We start from the raw sequence: 23,082 nt of genomic DNA on the forward strand, positions 1-23,082 counted from the left end.
AGGCTGCAATGCTTGGTAAGAAATGTACGCATTATCCTGCCCATGTAATTGTAACCCCTCTGTACAGTATGTTCACAAATAAAATAAAATTAAATTTAAAAAAAAAACAAATTCTATCAAGAAACTGACAAATTTGAGGAAGGAGAGGAAGATGATTTACTTTAGAAAGTGAAGGTAAAATATTAGGGAGGACATTACTGCCTGAGATCCATTTCTCTAAATTTACCAAATGAAACATGATTTAGCTGTCTACCGGCGAAGAAAGCAAGGGGAAAAAAGTAGAATAAAATGTAAGCAAACATAGCTTCTTGTTGTTTTTAAGGTATTTAAAATGTACTGTATGATTTTTTTTGTTTCTTTTGTATGTTCTTCCCCCACAGTATAACCCCTGTTTTCACTGTATTTGATTCCAGTGCCCTGCATCTTGCATATATATTTTTTTCTAATTTGGGGAGGGGAAGGGAAATAACAAAATGCTGAAATAAGGATACAGGCTGATCCATTGTAACAATGAGATGTACAAGACACTATGTTGAAAATGAACTTTACAACTTGGAAGTGGGGGGGAGGGAGGAATTTGAGAGGTGGGGAGGGAAAGGGAAAAAACAAAGGTAACAATGCTCGATAGGAAATGTAGTCATTACCTTACTCATGTAACTGTAACCCCTCTGTACAGTATTTCTACAATAAAAAAATTAAAAAAATATAGCTTGTTTTTTTTTAACCATAGGAAAAAAGTATTCACGTCTTTTCACTGGAGAAGCTAAAATTACTGCCATATTGTGAGATGCACTCCCTTTGCAGGAATCTATGTCTGTCAAATCTAAAACCACTTCCATGTTCCTTAGCTGAATTTGGTATCAGATCAATAGAAGTATATAGTGGGGAGGAGATTCACAACAAAAACAAAGGATTTGTCTGTGGTTCTGGAGGACCTGCACCTGATCAGTAAAGAGAAAACACAGTCTGCAAGTTAACATTCTGGCCTGAAGCTCTGAAAATAAACAGCAGCTATGGCTTTAATCTTAAAATGTAATTACATTAAACTTTCAAGGTTTTAGACACATGGATTATTGTCGACCACTGACCCTTCCCTTCTCTTTCGTTCTCTCAACTGTGTGTTTATCTCCTGACTCCCAACAGATTTTGATTCATGGGTAAACCACAAATCAGAAGTAAAAATAAACTTTACCAAGTGGTTATATTCTCTTTTACCAAAGTTTTAAATTATTTTGCTTCTTTGTGGGGTGTTTATTGTTGGCCATTCTGGTTTTGCAATTTATTTTCTCAAGCACAGTATCCAGAATGAGTCTGTATTAAAGGAACAAAAAAGCCAAACCAATGGAAACCATCTGAGCATCTGTGTGCTACAATGTTAAATAAAAATCAGTTTACTGTATCAATATGTGAGATGGCAGAAAAAGGAAGTGGATCTTATTTGAAAGAAGATGACAATTCAAACACAAAACAAATGAAAGAAACTGAGTAAGTTATGTCCAGTAAGACTGGACAATGCAGGCTACATTTGCTTCTGGAGCAATGTTCTCTCATGTATGAAGGCCAGCACCTTCTGAGTAGATGGATAGATGGGTAGCAGCTTCTTCTTTCTTCAACTGTAGTAAGAAGGAAATCTCTGCTTGCCACCAAGGTAGCAGAAAGTGGTGTTTTTCTCTCCTGCTCTTGGCTGAAGGGCTGCGTTCTTAGTTTACCAACACAGCTGCAGGGCACTACTGCAATGACTCAGGGATGGTGCTGACAACCTGGGTTGCCTCTGTGGCTGCTGAAGGGGAACCAAAGAAGGTTTGATTTCTCTGTTGATCTCTTAGGTAAGGAGGAACTGAGGAGCTTTTGATGTGAAGAATCCTGGTGTCCATCACCTGGCAGTCGATCTGCATCATCACTTCATAGTCCTGCCCATTGATCACATTCTCTGCAGAGAGGAATAGACACAAGGCTTAGAATTCAATAGAATGTGGGTCTCTGCTATGACCTTCATTCCAAAGACATGTACTTTAAGAGTGTTAACTGTGAACATACTTTCAAAAGTGCTGGTCACTCAGCAGAGCTATAGATGGGTAGGTACCATCTACCATCTCTGTAATTTTAGTTCTCAAAGAGCCTTCGTTGGCTCAATAAGGAGTGGGCCACTATCAGAGTTCAGAGCACAGAGTGTACCTGTTCACAGATATTACATCTTTTGTATGACTTCCATGAAGTGAATTACCATGATTAGAGCAACTAAAACAGATTTTAGTGTAGAACATAGGTAAGAATACTTAAGCACCCTTCCTTCCCTTCAACAATGGAAACAATTGTCAAAGGAGTCAGACATGTAAATGGAGCCAAGGCTGCTTAGCCCCTATTCATCAGTACAGTTTCATTTAAGATACTCCCAACTGTGAATTTAAAGGTTTGTCATAGAAACAAAAGAAGAATAAGAAGCCATAGTCATCTGATAATTATGCTTTCCCAGAAATTATTATCATAACACTTTCATATTGGGGCAATCTATATTCCAGAGTTCCTGATTCCAAGTACGGAGACATTAGATTTCCAATAAGAGATGGGACTGAGTACTGTATACAGGACTTGCAGGCAAACTAGGGAGTATTTATAGGAGGGAATGGGAAAATCACGTAGAGTTATGATTAACATATGGGCTTACTTCATTATCATGAGTTTAAAAACACACAGATACAATATTCCCTTGTTACTTCCTAAGTGAATAAAAGCTCTTTATATTTTAGGAACAGGGCCAAATTACTCCCTAATTTGTAATCCTGGGTGGTCCTGTTCCAACTTGTAGTCAATGAAATGTGGGCATTAAGCTGATGAGAGAATTATAAACATAAGTTTTGCCAATCCCAGTTGAACAATTGCAGCAGTAGAGTTAGAAGCTGTGTGAACTTGGAAGAATGTTTGGTAGTTAATGTGGCATCCAATTTTTCTTTTTCCATCTGTGAACGTGGAGCTGGGGGTTGGGACAGCTTAGTTCTGTACTGCTGCCTTTTTATGAAGCTGATACAAAGGCAATCAGAGCTTTTTAAAATTAAGCATCTGGCTTCTCTATGGCAAAGAACTGAAGTTAAAAGTAAAATTCCAGGAGCTGAGAAGGTGGCTCAGTGGTAGAGCATTTGCCTTGCATGCATGAGGCCCTGGGTTCGATTCCTCAGCACCATATAAGCAGGAAAAAAAAAGCCAGAAGTGGTGCTATGGCTCAAGTGGTAGCACTAGCTTTGAGCTGAAGAGCTGAGGGACAGCGCCCAGGCCCAGAGTTCAGACCCCACGACCGGACCCCCCCCCAAAAAAAAAGTAAAATTCCATTATCCTTTCTGTTCCCATTGACACTGTGCATATAAAGTATAAAATCTGGAGGAAGAAATCCAAAGTTTGACATTTGATCTTCAGATTCCATTATTATGTTTGAGAAAAGTAAGCCATAAAGCACGTCACTGAGGAAGCTAGGAAACACTTCTGGAGATCATCTAGTTGGGGATGTCTTGAATTAGGGGCAAATTCATAGACTTAGATTTTAAGGTCACTGAAATTATATCAAGTTTCATGTGTGTGGTTTTGGAAACAAAGTCCATCAAAATTTCAATAGGACCAAAATGTTAAACATTATGAAGCAGATCTAATAGACTATCCATTTGAAGTACCCTGATTAGATAAAATATTCAGTTTTAAATCCAATGGAAAACATCATTCCTTTACTGTTATTGGTTGGTTATCTGTTCCAATGTTTAAACAGTATCTAATGATGATTAAGCTCTCATTAAACTATTATAAATCTCTCCAATTACTGAGTAATTTTCTTGTTTCCCAGCCTTACCAGAAATGAAGAACAGCTGGCTGCTGCTGAGTACTAACTCACTCAACCTATTCTTTTATTGTGGTGGGTTGGTCCCAATTTTTACAAGTCATGCTCTTAGAAATGACTATCAAATCAGTTGCTCACATTTAGAGAATTAAATTTCAATGCCTGTACGTTAGCTATCATTTCTCATCAAAGTATTTTTCCAAAAAGTAGGGGATGAAACAGGAGTCATTTTATTCAGACACAAGACCAAGTTCAGATTTCAAGACCAAACTAGTCATTTTCTTTTGGAACCACAGTCACACATGTATGTGTGTCTGTGTGGGTGCACACGCATGCGTGTATACACACATGCTCATGCACTGCTGCATCATAGAAGACCAAATAATGGAAAACACATGTCAGAGACATGCGATACACATTAGTATTTTTTACTGCTTTCCTGGTTTAACTCAGAATCCAGATGACAGTTTAAGATCAAGACTAGGTTCTCTAATATAGCCCAAACCACCTGTAAAAGTCATTAGAGGCCATGAGTCTGGGATGGTTGGTTGAAACTGATAACTGTAGATCTTTAATACTCTAAATATCAAGAAGAGATGGAAAATCTGGAAATATAAGCTCAGACACTTTGAAGGAAAAGCTGCAATATGATTCCAAAATTTGGAAGGAGTTCCTAGCCATGGACAAAGTAGCATTGCCACTTAAGCACAACCAGGAGACTCAGGGTAGTGTTAGTCCAAGTGGTTTTACAATAGACTCTGTTTATTCCCTTCTTCTGAAGGTGATATATTCTGGACCAAGAAAACTGTCAGGATTTCTAGAAGACAACTGGAGAAGTAAGTGAATATCTGAGGCTGATTTTAGGAAACTCCTTCTGAAACACAAGCTGGATACTTTAGCTATTGTGTTTGGGATAGAACTCAGGGCCTAACACATGCTAGTCAAGTGGTGTTTGGGATAGAACTCAGGGCCTCACACATGCTAGTCAAGTAGTCTACTACATTCTCTGATGTACACTCTCTTATCAGAATAATGTTTAGAGTGACCCAGTACCCCTAAAGGCTAGTTAGAATGACTATAGCAACTGTTTGTATACACTCTGGGGACCTTATAAATGGGTTTTTGGATGGTTAGTGAGGTAGTTTCACCATAACCAATTAAGTCTGAATTACTGTAGTAAAGGGAGACAAACTGCAAATGGCTCATGGAACTCCTGATCTTTGTAAGCACCTTTGGCCCTGGGCTGAGGGGCATTCTGAAACAGCATAGAGACTCTAAAACTCTGCCTAGTAAACAGATGAGAACCCAGTTATCCTTTACTTGAAGGCTCTGAGTTTTAGTAGGTGACTACCCCTGGAAAGGACCCTTCTAATTGTAGCCATAATTTGCTTCTCAGTGTAAATTTAAAACATCACAGTGGGTTCTAATTAGGGACTTAGAATCTGAAGACTGGTGGCGTAAGAGGATCAGGAGAGAAAAAGCCCATGAAAGGAAACTCAGGCATGATTGTAAGGGCTTAAGAACATGGTCTCCACTTTAGTTAAGTCAGGGTTTCATGACAAAAGAAATTGAAAGTCAAGTTACCTGAAAAGACTGATAAAAGAATGAGCTGGAACACTAATTTGAGTCAGAAAAAAGGTATAGTTAACTATAAATACTTAAACTTCAATATTAAGCAGGGAAGAATGGCTTTAAACACAAGCAATGAAATAAATGTGTTTCTGAATGCAGAAACGTTGGGGGAAGCCAGATAAAGTGTATGGTCATTAGAGGTGGAAAAAGTCTAGGCAGTGTGGAATTATGAACAGCCTGTAAATACACAGTAACTGAATTAAGCATAGTCTGCCAGCTGACTGTTAGCTGGGAGATGACTAACACAAAAACCAGAACATTGACCATAAAATAAAGATAACTAAAGATTCAAAATTTTTCATGAAGTTTAATTGTAAAAAGTGACAAAATTTCACCAGTGTTTTTCCAGGAAGCACATATAATAAAACAGATTTCTATTCAGACTTAGATTCCAGTCCTAACAAAGTCACTTGTCTTATGCCAGCTTGCCTGGTGACAGGCCAGTCCCATTGGTATCTGTATCTGAATGGGACCGTGAAGGTTGATAAAATGCACCCATTCATGGGCATCAACAGATAACTTCAACTAAAATAAGCAGAAAAATAAGGGAGACAGGAATAGAATCACTCATGAAGTAGGTAAAATCATATTTCTACTGTGGTTCCCAAGAACTTCCATAAGCTAACTTTACTCTGCCAATCTTTTTTTTTTGCGGGGGGGGGGCGGTCATGGGGCCTGAAATCTGGGCCTGAGCACTGTCCCTCAGCTCTTCAGCTCAAGGCTAGCTCTCTACCACTTGAGCAACAGCGTCACTTCCGGCTTTTTTGCTTTTTGCTTATGTGGTGTGAGGAATCGAACCCAGGGCCTCATGCATGCAAGGCAAGCACTCTACCACTGAGCCACCTTCCCAGTCCTACTCTGCCAATCTTATATTAATTTTCAACCTGAGTCCTGATTTTGACCATTTAACATACCATGCATTGCTAGCATTTGTGCAAAGAAAAAACCCACTTTTCTGCTCTTTACTACCCATATTCTATTTATCCTTTAAGGCCCACTTCAAGTCTCACTTCCAAGAAATCTTCCATGAGAACTCCACAATTCATATTTAACTTTATAACTAACACATAATTGTTCTATTTAACTGAATAGTGTTAAAGTCATAGAAAAGAGGCTTAGCTTCCTTAAGGAATGCCTGGCAAAAACTGGGGCAGGGTGAAAATGAAAGGGTAAAGAGAGGGGCTAGGAAGGTGGCTCAGTGGTAGAGCGCTTGCCTTGCATGACTGAGGCCCTGGGTTCGATTCCTCAGCACTAAGCAAAATGAAAAAAGCCAAAGTGACACTGTGGCTCAAGTGGTGGAGAGCTAACCTTGAGCTGAAGAGCTGAGGGACAGAGCCCCCCCCCAAAAAAAGAAAGAAAGGGTAAAGAGAATGAAAATAGAACCTCTTAGCTGGGTGCCAGTGGCTCACACTTGTAACCCTAGCTACTCAGGAGGCTGAGATATGAGGATTGCAGTTCAAAGCCAGCTCCAGCAGGAATGTCCATGAGACTCTTATCTCCAATTAACCACCAGAAAAACAGAAATGGTGCTGTGGATCAAGTGGTAGAGCACTAGCTCTAGCTGAAGAGCTGAGGGGTACTGCCCAGGCCCAGAGTTTAAGACCCACAACTGACTAAATAAATAATAAATAAATGAATAATAAAACTTCTTACTCATCAGCTGCAAAGAACACTGAGCAAGTAAGTATTGTCATACTACATATGGAAACAGTGCTTCCAACTTGAAAAATCTGGAGGCATAACACATGCAAAGTCAAAAAGCTACCAATGGCCACATATGAACTTTGCTGAAAGAAATTAGTTTCCTTGATGAGGTTGGGGAAGATTTAGTGTGGGGAATATCTAAGGCAGGGAAAGGGTAAAAGGTTATCCCATACTCAAAAGTAACTCAAACAAGTAGCTGTCAAACACTAAAAGGGTACTATGGCCACTGAAAAATGGGGAGTCAGATAAGAAAGTGCTTGTTCTTTTAGATCTATAAAGATCTATAAAGTATGGGCATAGAGAAACCATTGGCTCTCAAGGTACACCATTAGCCATGACGATGGAAGGATTAATAGAATTTTCTGAGCAGGAGCCAGGGTTGCTGGCCATTCTGGAATGCATAGTACCAGTTCCATATAACAGAGGTTCTGCATCTCAAACAATAGTCATGTAGATTTAAAACAAAATTGATTATTACTGTATTTGTCTAAACTTACTGCTTTACATTTAAGTGTACAGTACTTTTATATGGGTTATTAAATATATATTAAATTCCTAGGAATGTAACTATTAAGCATAACTTGCTTAATAAACATGTGGTGCTTCTATATGCTAAATACTGATCATCTAATTTTCCTAATAACCTCCTTAAGGACTCAGGTATTATTATTGCTAGTATTATTGCCATTTTAAAGAAGGAATATAAATGAAGAATAGAGGCATTCATATGACCAGCCACTCAGCTATGAATGGCAAAGTAGAAGATTCTAACCTAAGCAGTGTGGTTACAGAAATCATTCACACTAGTGGTTACCATCAGGACATTCTATATTTGTGCTTTTGCCCTCACTGTAATAGTGCCTATCTGTGAAACACCTAACATCCTAACTGTGTCTTCCAATACAACAAAAGCAAATTGAACATTATACATCCATTAAATTAGCAAATGTTTCTTGAATTCCTACCATACACTAAACAGTGAGGAGATAGGAGTGAACAAAACAGGAGGGGGGAAAAAAGAAAAACCTTTGACCTCAGTAGGCTTAGTTCTTACAAAAGTGAAGGAATGAAGACAGAAAATAAAATAAAGAAAAAGCATAGAGAATTGTAAGTGCTGTGGCAAGTTGGTGCCCTGTTGCAGGCAGGTCTCATTAACAAGAGGTGAGGCCAATAGTTGCTGACAGCCTGAGATGACTAATTCAATCTTATCCTTAGCTGAAATCAAGAGACATGTAGGATATTACTTTTCAATTAAAAATAAGTTTACTTATTGGACATAGAAATCTTTGATGAGATGACATGAGGATTTTTTAAAAGAAATCTTAAAAGTTAAGGGATTAATGCAGATACTTCTTTCAGATAGTATAATCATGGAAAAAATAGCTATGGCTGCTTTATTTAGATATTCCTACAAACAACTGAAGCTCATTTTGGATATTTCACTATTCAATTTATTTTTGTACATGAAGTAATCAGAAAATATTTATTTTGGAAAAGACTGAAGAAAGAACTTTCCCTTTTGCAACTATTGGAAACTGATCTAGAAAAACCAACAAAGAACTAAGAAAAGGATCTCTATATTATTCAAATAAGAAACTGGTGTATACATGATTAAGCTAGTAGGAGTCTGAGAATAGGTTGCAAACCAAATTCCCAGATATTCCTGGTCATAACTGTGGGGCTCAAACCATAAAGAAATACTTTTTAGGGGCTGGGAAGGTGGCTCAGTGGTAGAGCACTTGCCTTGCATGCATGAGGCCCTGGGTTCGATTCCTCAGCACCACATAAGCAGAAAAAAAAAGCCCGGAAGTGGTGCTGTGGCTCAAGTGGTAGAGTGCTAGCCTTGAGCTGAAGAGCTAAGGGACAGCACCCAGGCCCAGAGTTCAGACCCCACGACCGGACCCCTCTGCCCCCCTCAAAAGAAATACTTTTTAAAATATGTTATAATTTTGACTTTCAGAACTCCAAAAAGTTTCTCATACTCTCTCAACTCCCAATAGGTATCCCCAATACAGCAAAAATTCCACCTTTCTAGAAGCTCCACAGTTGTCTCATAGGAATGTTAGAATCTGTATTCCTCCAGAGGCTCTTCCTAATGTTTATTTCCATTTGTTAATTACTCTGCAGGAGTAGAATCAGGGACCTTGTGTAAATTCTTAGGGAGCAGACAAAGGAAATGTGTTCATAAAGGCAGTTGGCAGACAACTCAATGTCCCAAGGTGGAATCAAAGCCAAATTCCCAATTATTGGTAATCACTCATAAAACTGTAGGTATTCTGCTTCAAATGCTTACGTAGCACAATTCTATCTTTGTACTATTTACAACCTGTTGTTGCACAAAATACAAGATGGGATATGAAAACTTGCAGAAAATACAACAGGATGGCTATATCTAATAGAAATTAGAGGGTAAACTTGTTTTTATAATACTCATTTGTAGCTCTGTTGTGAAGGATAATGAATACATCTCCCATTCATTCAAAAAGAAGTATAGAAGAGGATAGGATGTAGTTTTGGAAATGGCAAGGCTTATTTGTAAAGTCTAAGCACATTATTTTGTATTGTGACAAGAGTAATGGTTATAATAAATTAAGGAAACTTCTATAAAACAAAGAAATTCAGAGCTGCCTTTAGTACATGTGCACTGTAATATAAAGGTACTTAAAAGATCAATGTTTCTGGAGGAAATGAAGATGGAGTAAGAGAAGGGTGACTTAGAGCACTGGTGTTTTACTTTCAAATAACAGTTCTGGTTTAAGTTGTTAAATAAATCCCAACTTGAGTAATTAACTTGCAGTTCTCATTTTTTCAAGCTTATTCTACAATGTTATGGTTTAAAGTTCACTTTCTTAGGAGCTACCATGCAATAGTGTAATAGGAAAAAATAACATACTTTATTCAAGTTGTGCACTTAAAAACTAATATTCAGAAAGGATCTTGGGAAGCTGCCTCTTACTCCTACAAACACATCACCTCCAAATAGCTGTGGTTTATTACTTAGAGAGAGAATTTTTGCCAAAGAAATGATCCAGACTGAGATACAAGCCATAACAGTTGCTTATCATCTGTCTTTATTGAGAAACAATGACTCTCTACTTGGGCCCACAAATTAAATAAAAGCAATAAGCATCCCTGCCTTCATTTTGTATCTATAAATCCTTTTCTCTGAGTAATGCAATCCCTTAACTGGGTTCCCTTGGAACCCCCAAAAAGTGACAGGAGACTAGATCATCTGCCAGGCATGAATGATTCCTATTGTAACAGGGCTCCACTTGACCAATCCTCAGACAAAGGGCTATCAAACCACCTGACCATCAGGACACACCTGTGACTATGACTATTCATGCATACCTTTCTTCTCTTGCCTATTGCCTATCTCTATTTAAACTTAGAACTTATATCTGTACCTGAGAATATGGCTAGGGATGGGCAGAAATGCTGTCTTCCCCTGGCTGCCCACCTCCTTCTGCCCATCACCATATCTCTTTATTTGGCACATAGGGGTAAATGGTTGGACCTGACACATAGAACTCCTGGATCTTTAGGCTTAGGGTCTAAAACTCCAGTTTCAATGCCAAACATTGCATTTAACCTTACTGCCAAAACCTGCAGAGATGGGATAACCAATGGCCTGACTTGTTGGTTTGTGTGCTTAATTCAGAGGGCAGCACCATATTGTAGACTTCTTTTCTGACCCAAATGCCACTGTTATTGACTTTGTTTCCTGGCCTGGAGTGGCCATGCCTTCTGGTTTTCCTGGCCATAGCATAACTTGGACAAAGCAGTGTTTGGAACTTCCCTGTAGCATAGATGGGTGAGCTCAGGGATCCTGCAGTATAATACAGTGAGATGAAAGCCTACAATTGTACATCTATAGGGAAAGGAATCAAACATATGATAATCTCTGGGAGAGGAAAATTACTGAAAGACCCATGCATGGGTTCATTCTCAGAACAAACTGTATACTTTATACTGACAGAATTATACAAATATCAAAGAAAATGGCCATTTCATCCATTTTTGTGATGATTCAAGATAAATTAGAGCTGTGTAGGATTTTGAAGTGACACAGTCCCACATTTTAGACTTGAGGAATCAAAAAGATAGAAATACCTTTTAATTCAAGTTCTGTAATTTGTTTTCATTATTCTTACTTCTTACAGACAGTCCAAAAGAAGGGCTGGTCTACATCCTCTATGATATAGTAACTGATTAAATAATTGTTCAAAAACTACAAAGTGCATAAAAAGTATTCACAATGAACTGTATTTTATTTATAAAATTACCACAAACTTTTCCTGTATTTTAGCCTAGTGAGGCTCTAAACTAAAGCAGCTTGGAAGGTGGGCTGAGGACCAGTCACTTTGGGCCCCGATATTTCCAGGCCACATCATTGTGAGGAAAAGCACTTAACCTTTTTTTGATATCCCATTTTGTAAACTATTCATTTGCTACATATTTACTGAATCACAACATGTGCCAAGCCTGGTTTCAGGTGTTGGAATTGAGAAGAGGACAAAACATACAACCACATTCTCCTAGTATTTCCATTCTAATAGGGAGGAGAGAGGTGACAAGAAACAAGAGAAGTAAATATACAGTTATGCTTGAAAATGAGAACTAAGAATAAAATAAAGGTATGGAATGTTGTGGGTTAGACTGTTCTGGAAGCACTAAACAGCAAGATAACTCTGTGTGTGTGTGTGTGTGTGTGTGTGTGTGTGTGTGTGTGTGTGAGAAAGAGAGAGACAGAGACAGAGAGAGACAGAGAGAGAATGTTGGTTTTGTTGTTGTTGTTAAAACCTGATAAGAGTCGAGAGAGCTGTGGGGGAAAGGGCATTACACGCAGAAAGAACAGCCAGGATGGAGGCCTCAAGGCTGGCATGTACCCATGAGGCACAGTGAGGAGGCCAGTGTGCTGGTAGAGAGACTGGGGAAGAGTAAACGGAGATGAGGTCTGAGAGGAACCAGGCTCTTTAAAGGTCAGCCTTTACTCTAGTGAGATGTAAAGCAGTGGGAGGGTTTGTAGAGGACCATCATGAATGACCTGTTTTCATAAAATCTCTCTGACTAGTGGAATATAAAACCCACTCACTTGCCCAAAATTCTTTTTTTTTTTTGAGGTCCGGTCGTGGGGCCTGAACTCTGGGCCTGGGTGCTGTCCCTCAGCTCTTCAGCTCAAGGCTAGCGCTCTACCACTTGAGCTACAACACCACTTCCGGTTTTTTTCTTTTTGCTTATGTGGTGCTAAGGAATCGAACCCAGGGCTTCAGGCATGCAAGGCAAGCGCTCTACCAATGAGCCACCTTCCCAGCCCCATGCCCAAAATTCTTAAGGACTCAGTGTGATAATGTTTGTGGAGTTTTCAGCATGTCAAATGATATAAAGTGTGAGGACTATTAATGTATAGAGCTGGTGTGGCACAGCATAGAGATATCAGGCTTTAAAATTAGTCATGGGTCTGAAAGTCATCTCTTTCAATTTGGTTATAATTTCATCTGTAAGGCAGGAAAACCAGGGGGATTCGTCAAGAGTTAAACAATTATGTCAAACATTTATTATACTATACAACATACATCTTTTAATACACTAAGTACTGAAAGGTGTTATTTGTCATTTCATTGTAGAACACAGGAAGGAACCCTTAGAATCACCAGTCCTGGTATCTCCGTCCACGGGGCTGTGTGTGTGTGTGTGTGTGTGTGTGTGTGTGTGTGTGTGCGTGCGTGTGCGTGTGCGCACTTTGCAGTGCTAGGGATCAAACCCAGGGCCCTGCCCATGTTACTGAGCTGCATCCTTGGCCCTGCTTCATTTATTTTCTTCATCTAATAGATGAAAGTCACAATGACTCCTGTTTCTCTGCTCTGGTAGTATAAAGATTTAATACTTATAACACCACTGTACAAAAGGAAATACACAGTTTTTCTATTGTTAATACAAGTGTAACTAAGAATGATGATAGGAGACAGTAGAAAAATCCAGAGGAAGCTGTTGTACTGGAAACAACTTGGGATTTATCTGTTTGTCCTGAAAACAGTATACAGAGCCTTTTGAATTCTATGGGTTAGTATAAGGAAAAGGAGGAGGAGGAAGAGAAACAGCAGGACAGAGTTGTGCCAGCAAAGCTCTATCACATACTATACAGTTTCAGAGAAGAAAAACTGGCAAAGGACTCAGATTCTTTTTAAGTCTTCATTTAGTGTTAGGAAAGCACTGGATAATTTAGCAAGTTTCCTAGCTCTTATTTTTAAGACAAGTTCTTCCAGTCAGCTTTTTGTCCCTTACTACTTCTTACCAGAATCTTTGACATTTCTTCTTTCTGGGCTTCTTGCATGAAAATGTTGAGGCCTTCCTGTTAAGTAACTGAAACCACCACACAGTTTATTTGAGTTAACATTAGTCTCCACAGAAGCCAAGCTCTAGGTTGAAATCTAGGTTGGCTTAAGACTTAGAAAATTCAGACCATAAAGCAGAGAGGGCAGGTCTAGGCACACCTAACTTCTTCCATCGACAGTGACTTTTTACTTTCATATTATTTGTTCACTTAGTGAAAAGACCTCCAAACACACAAAGCTACCTCAGACTGCAGCTGGGCATTACAAACTCCGAACAACTGTAAAGTATAGTCATCACCTATACTTTTTTACACTCATAGGCATTATGTAACCTTAACAGCATATGTAATGAACAGGGCATTTTAAACAAGGAGTTCTTTAGATTCACGATTGATGTTCTCCCAGTGGGAGTTGGTTCCTATGATCAATATGATTCAATTACATAAATATTTTCTTAGCAGCTGTTATGTGTTGGGCAGTGTGCTGGGAGCTGGAGAAACAGAGATGAGTAAGACCTGGCCCCTCATCAAAGCATATGCCATCTTGTAAAAATGGCAGCTATGTAAACCCATATAGCAGGGCATAAGTGTAAGGTGGGCATGGTATAGTAAGATTTGGGGTACCTGAGCTACGGATGTGGTGGTAGAGAGGTTAACAAGAAAGGACTTCTGAAGAAAGTTACTTAAGCCCTAAACCTGAAGACTCTTCAGCCAGGGCTGAGGAGGGGAAAACCTAGAGAGGTGCAACTATTAGTAAATGCATCATGACACGAGGCAGTGTGCAGTACTGTGATACAAAAAGGGATGGGGTTTCTCTGTGGGCTTAAGAGGTACATTGTAGTTTTTTATATATTTTTTTATTATAAAGATACTGTACAGAGGGGTTACAGTTACATGAGTAAGGTAATGAGTACATTTCCTATCGAATATTGTTACCCCTCCTTTGTTTTTTCCCTACCATCCCTTCCCTCCCCACCTCCCAAACTCCCCCCTCCCTTTTCTCCCCCCCCCCTCTGCAAGTTGTAAAGTTCATTTTCAACATAGTATCTTACACATCTCATTGTTATGATGGGTCAACCTGTATCCTTGTTTCAGCATTTTGTTATTTTCCTTCCCCTACCCAAATTAGAAAAATGTATATACAAGATGCAGGACACTGGACTCAAATACAGTTAAAACAGGGGTTATACAGGGAAGAAACAAATCACGTAGAACATTAAAAACAACAGCAAGAAAGATAAAATCTCTTGTGTCTCTATCTTAGGGTTCATTTCACTTAGCATTATCTTATATGGTATTATGTACATAGCTTTTGAACACTGTACTTTTTGAAGGTGTCTTTTTACACTGGACTTATGACAGAAAAACCAAACCTAATAATGATAATGTGATTCACACATCAAGTGGGATATGCTGTAGTACGCTGGACATATGTCAAAAATATTTTTTCTGTACTTTTAACTGATAGATGTGAGCAAAATTGATAAACCTCTTAGGTCCTGAGTAAATCTACTACAGCATTTCCTTAAGCCGAAATTTTCAGGAACAGGCTACTTGAGAAAGATCTAGAGAATAAGGGATTATTAAGGGATTACTGAAGAATTTGCTACATTACTACTTTGCTTTCAATTTTTATACTGCTTCCTGCTTTTTAATTTGGGTTACACTATGAAAGACATACTTCTGGGGCTCTGCTCAGAAAATAATACAATTATGCCATAAAACCATAGTAAAATGTTTTTATGAGAAAGGAACAAAGTAGTTTACAGTATTGAGAAATAATAGAAAAGAGGAACTGGCATGTACTGTTTTATTTAATTATTAAAACAGTTCTGAAGGATCTAGTATATCCCCCATACTAAAACATAAGAGATCTTATGTCTCAAGCATTTTCATAAATTATCCCAAAGCACACAGCTAGTGAAATAGCAAGACCAAACTTGATCTCAAGTCTGATTCTAGAGCCTGGATATTCTTCAGTAATAGCAAGCTTTGTGACCTGTCAAGAGGGCACAAACATTTAGACAATAGCAACATCTATGTCCCCTTATTTGAAAAGATGCTTATATGTATATCCCCGACTCTGGATATTTTTGAGTGTGTACAGGAGGTCAGGATATTCTTATGAGTAACATGGAATAAAAAACACTCTAGTCAAATGCTAGTGGCTCACACCTGTAATCCTAGCTTCTCAGAAGGGTGAGATCTAAGGATTGCAGTTCGAAGCCAGCCAGGACAGAAAAGTCTCCATGAGACTCTGATCTCCAATTAGTCACAGAAGAGGCCAGATGTGGAGCTGTGGTTCAAGTGGTAGAGTGCTAGCCTTGAGTAAAAGGAGCTGAGGGACAGCACCCAGACCCAGAGTTTAAGCCCTAGAACCAGCAAAAAATAAGTAATTAGTAAATAAAAATAAAAATTGTCTGGGCTGGAGATACAGTGAGTAGACTGGCAAGTGTGAGGCCCTGAGTTGAAATTCCAGTACCACCTAAATAAATAAAATACATTTTGAAAAATATTCTTTCTAGCCAAGCACTGGTAGCTCATGCCTATAATCCTAGCTACTCAGTTGGCTGAGATCTGAGGATCATGGTTGAAAGCCTGCCCAGACAGGAAAAATGAGACTCTAATCTCTAATTAACCACCCCCCTGCCCCCCCCAAAATGGAAGTGGAATTGTGGCTCAAAGTGGTAGAGCACTAGCTTTAAGCAAAAGAGCTCAGGGACAGTGCCCCAGCCCTGAGTTCAAGCCCCATGACTGATCAAAAATAATTCTTTCTAGAAAGGTTTGTGCCAAATTCATACCAAACTGAACTACAATCAGATACAATAATCTTCCTATAATGAAAGATCACTTTAGTGGAGGTAGGGAGATAATGTAATTTCAGGGGGGAAACATCATAGAAGCAGGTAGTGCAAGGTACAATGAGTGCCTTCTCACAAAGCAGAGAATGTAAAAAGCCGGTCATGACTCTTCCTTAGGAAAACATGGCTTACCATAGGAACAAAAGTTTAGGGCCCATAGTGGCAGAATGGCCTTACTTCTTGGAAAACAATACGGAAAAATAACATGCTAAGGTGCCATGGAGATGTATCAGCTCTCCCCACAAGCATGTGAAAAATATGGGCTGGGGATAAACATTGAACTTAAGAAGAGGAACAACCATTAGGAGAGAGCTTAGATGAAGCAGAAGTAAGAGAATTTTAACTACTCTGAAAAAATGTAAGAGTTGAACCCTATCTCTTGAGAATTATGGGCCTTATAAAGGGTACTGCCACATATTTTCTTTATAAAGGCTTTTGGAAGGTATGTGGGGCAGCCAAAAGGAGCTTTGCCAACACTGCTAGGTAAGATCTGAACCAAAGGAGTCTGGAAAGCAACAGAGATCTATTACATCAGTGGATTTTGTTCTTGGTGAGGAATTCCCTGCTGCTTCTTTGGCACTTCCTATTTTTATCAAACTTTGAATTGAGTATAGGGTTACAAAGTGAATCTATTAAAGGAATATGGAGAAAAGCACCAATAATTTACTGATGTTATAAATCAGAGGAAGAATCTGTTTATGGGGAGCCATTAGTACAGTTTACTCATACCCATGATGGTTTTACTGCTGGGTGGCTTACCAGAACTGATTCAGCTTCCAAGGACATCTCATGTGAAACAGAATTAACTTGGATGAAACTTTCTTCACAGTGCAACATGTGTTATTATCACAGTAGCTAAAAGATTACACAAGCACCTCCTCACTGAATTGATCTGTGTTTAATTTCCAGCGATCACTCCCTACTTTGTTTCATGTAGTCTTTTAGCATGTTATGCTTTGCATTAGCATCCAAGCCACTCAGTAACATAGTGGACTCCATTTGAGATGAACTCTGCTTCCCCATGTGATAATAACATATAATCTCACCAATTTTACACAGATTATTGAGAACCTGTCAGGGAATCAAATTTTCATCAGTTCCCATTTTAGACTGGAAGATTCCTTACCAGATTGACTTTCTTAACCCCAATAATTTCTCTATGATCTCTGAAATGTTCTTAGCACAGATGAAGAAAAAATATGTATGAAGAAGACCTCATATTCATTCCAGAAAACATAGAAACCAAAGTGACTACAAGGAAAATGTTTCTAAAAGAATGCCTAGGCTATGAGTGGGTAATAGGGACAAGCAGGGGACTATTCAAAAAACACTCACAGAAGCCCCAAATGCAACAAGAACTCTGAAAAACAGATGGAACTTCCCTATCCAAAAGTGTAAATAGAAATAGTAGTTTCTAAGTCTCACCAAAAATATAAAGTCAATTGAATTACCAGTTCAGGGAAGCCTGACCCTGTACATTCCTTATAGTAGTTAGGTAAACAGAAGGGCTGATAGCAGATGTTTTCCATTTAAGTTCAGAGAGATTTCCTTGTTTTAAATAGCGATGAGCACAGAATAATCATGGAGACCCAACTGCCCTTCATCATGAAATTTGAGGTGTACTCATGATGGAAGCCTTTCTCATGAACAAGTCTCCCAGGGGAAAGGCAATAAAATGGATGAAATTATATGTAATGAGTTGAACAAAGTAATTTAAAGTGAGTTCGATTCAATGATCAAAAAAAGTAATGCTGCTTTTGCATATTACTTGCTACCTTCTGCTAGTATATTGAGTTGAGCTTAGGGAAATCAATTCTGACCTTTCTTCTAGGGTCAGAACATTATCAATTCAAATCTGAATAAATGTGAAAGTACCTAATTGTGGGTCCCCGTTTACTCATATCTAATCTAATCTCCACAATATAGTTTAATCTGAAATGTCTCCCGAGGGCTCATTTGTTGAAGTTTTTGTCCTCACCCTATTGGGGTACTATTTGGAGGTGGTAGAATCTTTAGGAGGCAAAGCCTTCTGAAAGGAAGTTAGATCACTGGAAGGCATGTTATAGGGACCCTGCCTCTCTTTACTTACTGCCTGCTATGAGTGAGCACCTTACCACATGCCCAAGGGACTGAATCCTCAGAATTCATAAGCCAAAATAAACTTTTAAGTTGGTTATCTCAGGTATTTTGTCACAACAATAGCAAGCTGACTAACATGACACATAAGTTACCTTGTACATTGTCTACAGATTAACCTTCAATTATCATTTTTATTATGTCCCTTGCTTGATGGTCCCTGATATATTGTGAAGATTGGTATAGAATGCCACTTTATGGTGGTGAGGATGAAGCAGAGAAATAAATGAAGTGAAGGAATAAGGTTTGTGATAATCCTGGGTAATAGTTTTCCAGGACAATAGAAAGCCCTGAGGTCTGAATGAGGAGCAAAATGAAGAGAAGCAAGAAGGACAATGTACTATAAGTAAAAATGATTAAAGAGAATGATTTAGGAATTGGAGAAATGTCGAAATCTGTTGAGCTATGGGAGGCCAAGGTTAGGATAGAGGAGTTTATTTTCAAAGTAACTCATGATGAGTACAGAGTATCTCAATAAGTCTTGCTGAAGAAATAAATTAATATCCTTATATATCACCCTGCACCCGAATCAACTCCAAATAGATCAAAGACTTCGAAGTCAAAGCAAACACCCTGAAAATATTACAGGAAGGAATAGGAGAAACTCTAGTACTCCTTGGCACAGGCCAAAATTTTCTTAATAAACGCCCAGAAACAAAACAAATCAAAGAAAGGTTGGACAAATGGGATTGCATGAAACTGCAGAGCTTCTGCGTGACAAAGGACATAGCTAGCAAGATCAATAGAAAGTCCACGGATTAAGAGAAGACAACAGAGAAGGGTCACAAATCTAAAATATACTTAGAACTCAAAAAATTAAATTCCCCAACAACAAAATCCTCAAAGAAACAACTGCCCGATTAATAAGTGGGCTAAAGACTTAAAGAGAAACTTCTCTGAAGGGGAAATAAGAATGGCCATTAGACACATGAAGAAATGCTCAACCTCTCTAGCCATAAAAGAAATACAAATCAAACATCATTAAGATTCCACCTCACTCCAGCTAGAGTGGCTATAATCAAGAAATCTAATAACAACAGATGCTGGGGGGGGGGGGGAATGTGGCCAAAAGGGAACCCTACTGCATTGTTGGTGGGAGTGTAAAGTTGGAAGGCAGTATGGAGGTTCCTCAAAAGACTCCACATAGAGCTCCCCTATGACCCAGCAATCCCACTTTGGGGCATGATCACAAACAAGGCCATACTAAAGCTACCAGCACAACTATGTTTATCACATCATAGCTAAGATATGGTACCAACCCTGATGCCCCTCAGTAGACAAATGGATCAAGAAAATATGGTGTACACACACACACACACACACACACACACACACACACACACACAATGGAATTCTATGCCTCCATCAGAAAGAATGACACTGCCCAATTTGTTAGGAAATGAAAAGACTTGGAAAAAATCATATTAAGTAAAGTAAGCCAGGCCCAAAGAAACATAGGTCCCATGATTTCCCTTATTTGCTATAACTAGTATATGTTTAGGACAAGCAGAAAAGGTCAAAAGCTATGTACATATGATCATATAAGATGATTCTAGGCAAAATAAACCCCAAGACAGAGACACAAGAGATTTTATCTTTCTTGCTGTTGTTTTAATTGTATATAATATGTACTATGTGATTTTTTTGTTTCTTTTGTATGTTCTTCCTCCATGGCATAACCCCTGTTTTCATATATTAGATTCTGGTGTCCTGTATCTTGTATATACATTTTTCTAATTTGGGGAGGGAAAGGAAAATAACAAAATACTGAAATTAGGATACAGGTTGAATAAAAATGAGATGTGTAAGACACTATGTTGAAAACAAACTTTACAACTTCAGGGGAGGGGAGAGGGAGGAGTTTGGGAGGTAGGGAAGAAAGGGGAAAAACAAAGGAGGAGTTAACAATGATCTATAGGAAATGTACTCATTACTTTACTCATGTAACTGTAACCCCTCTATACAGTATTTTTACAATAAAAAATATAAAAAAGAAATGAATAGGCCATTCAGGATTGCTTCTTTTGCTAAATTAGGACTGAAATTTAGTGTGTGATTTAAAAGGAAGAAAAACATTCTTTTGTATGTTCACTTATTTAATTTAAAACAATGTTTATTCTGTCCAAAGTTTTTCATTACTAAAATTTAGTAAGGTAAGGGGAAAAAATGAAACTACAAATAAAAATTCTCTTCTACTAACCTCTTAGAACTTCAATGCAATTTCTTAACAAAATGGATTAATACATATTAAATATTCAAAATTTAGATGTTTTAAAAGTCATACACATACATTTAAGACAAGAGAAACCTGCTTACAAGACATAAGATTGACTTGCTCCTATGACAGAATTATCCATAGTAAGTCAGTGTTCCATCTGAGAACAGATGGAGACTTGGCTTTTCACAATTAAATAATAGATACCCTGAGATTGAAAGGGAGTCTTTAACTCCTAGAGTCCCACATTCATACACTTGGTATTTCCTTACTATTCAATGTGGGCTGGAACTAAAGATTTGCTTTGATTGAGTAGAATACATTAAAAGTAGCAGCATATCAACTGTGAAATTAGGTTACAAAGAGACTTCTATCATGGGTATTGTTTGCTGGTCTGAGAACAGCCATGTTGTAAGCTGCCCTAGAGAAGTTCACATAACAGGGAAATGAGATAGGCTTCTGGCAATCAGTTGGAAGATGTGCTCTCAGCCCAATACCTCTCGAATCCTTCCTGATCTTCAGTGAGTGAGCTTGCATATGGATCCTCAAGCTGAGCCTTCAGAAGGAGCCTGAAGCACTAGCTGACAGCTCAACTGTAGTTTTAGGCCAGACCAGGAGGCAGAACCATCCTGCTAAGCCATATGTGGATTTCTAGGTAAGAGAAACTGTGAGATTAAAAGGTTTTAACCATTATTCTTTGGGCTGATTTTTTATATGGAAACATATAACACGCTGAACTATCTACATTTTAGTGAAGTATATCAGTCAAGGTTTAACAGTGATTAATCCACAAAAAAGATATTTAAGACAGCCTAACATACATTTAATAATTTTGTATTAACAAGTTTACATTTGTAATTTTTAGCTTTGACTAAGACTAGAATTTATTGATTATACTAATAACTAATACTTGGTTAGAAATTAGAAATTTCAGTTTTAGAGAGAATAATAAGAACAGAAGGAAATGATCTGGATTCTAATATGTCTGTAAAAAATCTAGACATTATAGTGGATTAAAAAAATCAAAAGTAGTAGTAAGAAAACCTAGGGAGATGCTCTCCACATTTTAAGGTAGAACTGTTAACATGGATCATCTTAAAAACAGTGTGGGATACTAGTTAAAAGCACAGATTCTGCTAGGTGTCTGCTACTCAGGAGGCTAAGATCTGAGGATCGTGCTTCAAAGCCAGCCCAGGCAGGAAAATCTGTGAGACTCTTATCTCCAAGTAACCACAAGAAAACCAGAAGTAGTGCTGTGGCTTAAAGTGGTAGGGTGAAAGAGCTCAGAGACAGTGTCCAGGCCCTAAGTTTAAGCACCACAATCTGTGCAAAAAAAAAGCACAGATTCTGAGAGTGAGTCAATTTCTGGCCCCCTTAATGAATATTATATTATGTTCTTTTTAAACGAAATATTGAAACACAAAGTGAAATGTGAATAATTTTCAAAACATTGCACTGGCACTCCAACTCCACTACTGATTAGTGCTTTCAGATTCTGTCCCGCTCACTTAATTCCAAGCCTCTGTTTCTTCATCTACAAAGCAAGAATAACCATGCCTATATTTTAGGGTAAAATCAGCACAGTGCTTGGCACAAAGCAAAAACAACAGTCATAAAGAGTAATTACACTTTCGAAGAACAAAGTATTCATTTCAGGATACTTCATAACTGGAACTATTTAGAAAACTTGGCAGAAGATTCTAGAAGCCAAAATTTAACAAAGTAAAGATTAAGGCTTGCTCAAGAAAGTACAAAGCCAAGTCTGTAGAATGAATGAAAGTCATAAATCTGATAAGGAATTTCTGTCTAGAATAAAGACATTACAATTCAGTAATAAAAAATAAAATATCTCATTAAAAATAGGCAATGAATACATAGAAGGTATGCAACTGGCAAATAAATGCACAATTAGATTGTTCGACATTATGTCATGGTAAAATGCAAATCTAAATCACAGTGAAATACCACTTTGCACCCATTAATGTGACAATAGCAAGTGTTATCTACTGGAAAAAGTGGAATCCCCATATAACTGGAAAGATATAAAATGATAAAGTTGTTATGGTAAATAGTGAGGTAGTTACTAAAAAAATCATAAAATTAGCATGTGACCTGGCAATACTACAGGATATTATTCATACAAAAAAGCACTAACACACACTACAAATGAATGAACCTTAAAAGCAATGTAAGTGGATAAAGCTAGACAGAAAAGTATACATATTGTATGATTCTATTTATAGGAAATAACCCAAACAGGCAAATCCATAGGAATAAGAAGCTAGGTCCTATTAGAAAAGTAAAAGCAAAAAGGGCTAGGTGTGGGCTGGCTCAGTGGTAGAGTGCTTGCCTTGCATGAATGAGGCCCTGGGTTCGATTC

General features: G+C 38.2%; 1 protein-coding gene across 2 annotated transcripts in view; it reads right to left on the reverse strand.

The window, feature by feature from the left end:
• Positions 1-1,481: 1,481 nt before the first annotated feature.
• Atf6 (activating transcription factor 6) overlaps positions 1,482-23,082 on the reverse strand; it is a 202,730-nt gene continuing 181,129 nt past the window's right edge. For both annotated transcript variants that reach the window (XM_013030699.1, XM_013030698.1), the window contains exon 16: positions 1,482-1,930. In XM_013030699.1, the coding sequence (XP_012886153.1) occupies positions 1,728-1,930 (203 nt within the window). In that variant the 3' untranslated portion in view covers positions 1,482-1,727. The remainder of the gene's footprint in view (positions 1,931-23,082) is intronic.

Source organism: Dipodomys ordii, unplaced genomic scaffold (genome assembly GCF_000151885.1).
Source record: "Dipodomys ordii isolate 6190 unplaced genomic scaffold, Dord_2.0 Scaffold131, whole genome shotgun sequence".
Lineage (NCBI taxonomy): Eukaryota > Metazoa > Chordata > Mammalia > Rodentia > Heteromyidae > Dipodomys > Dipodomys ordii.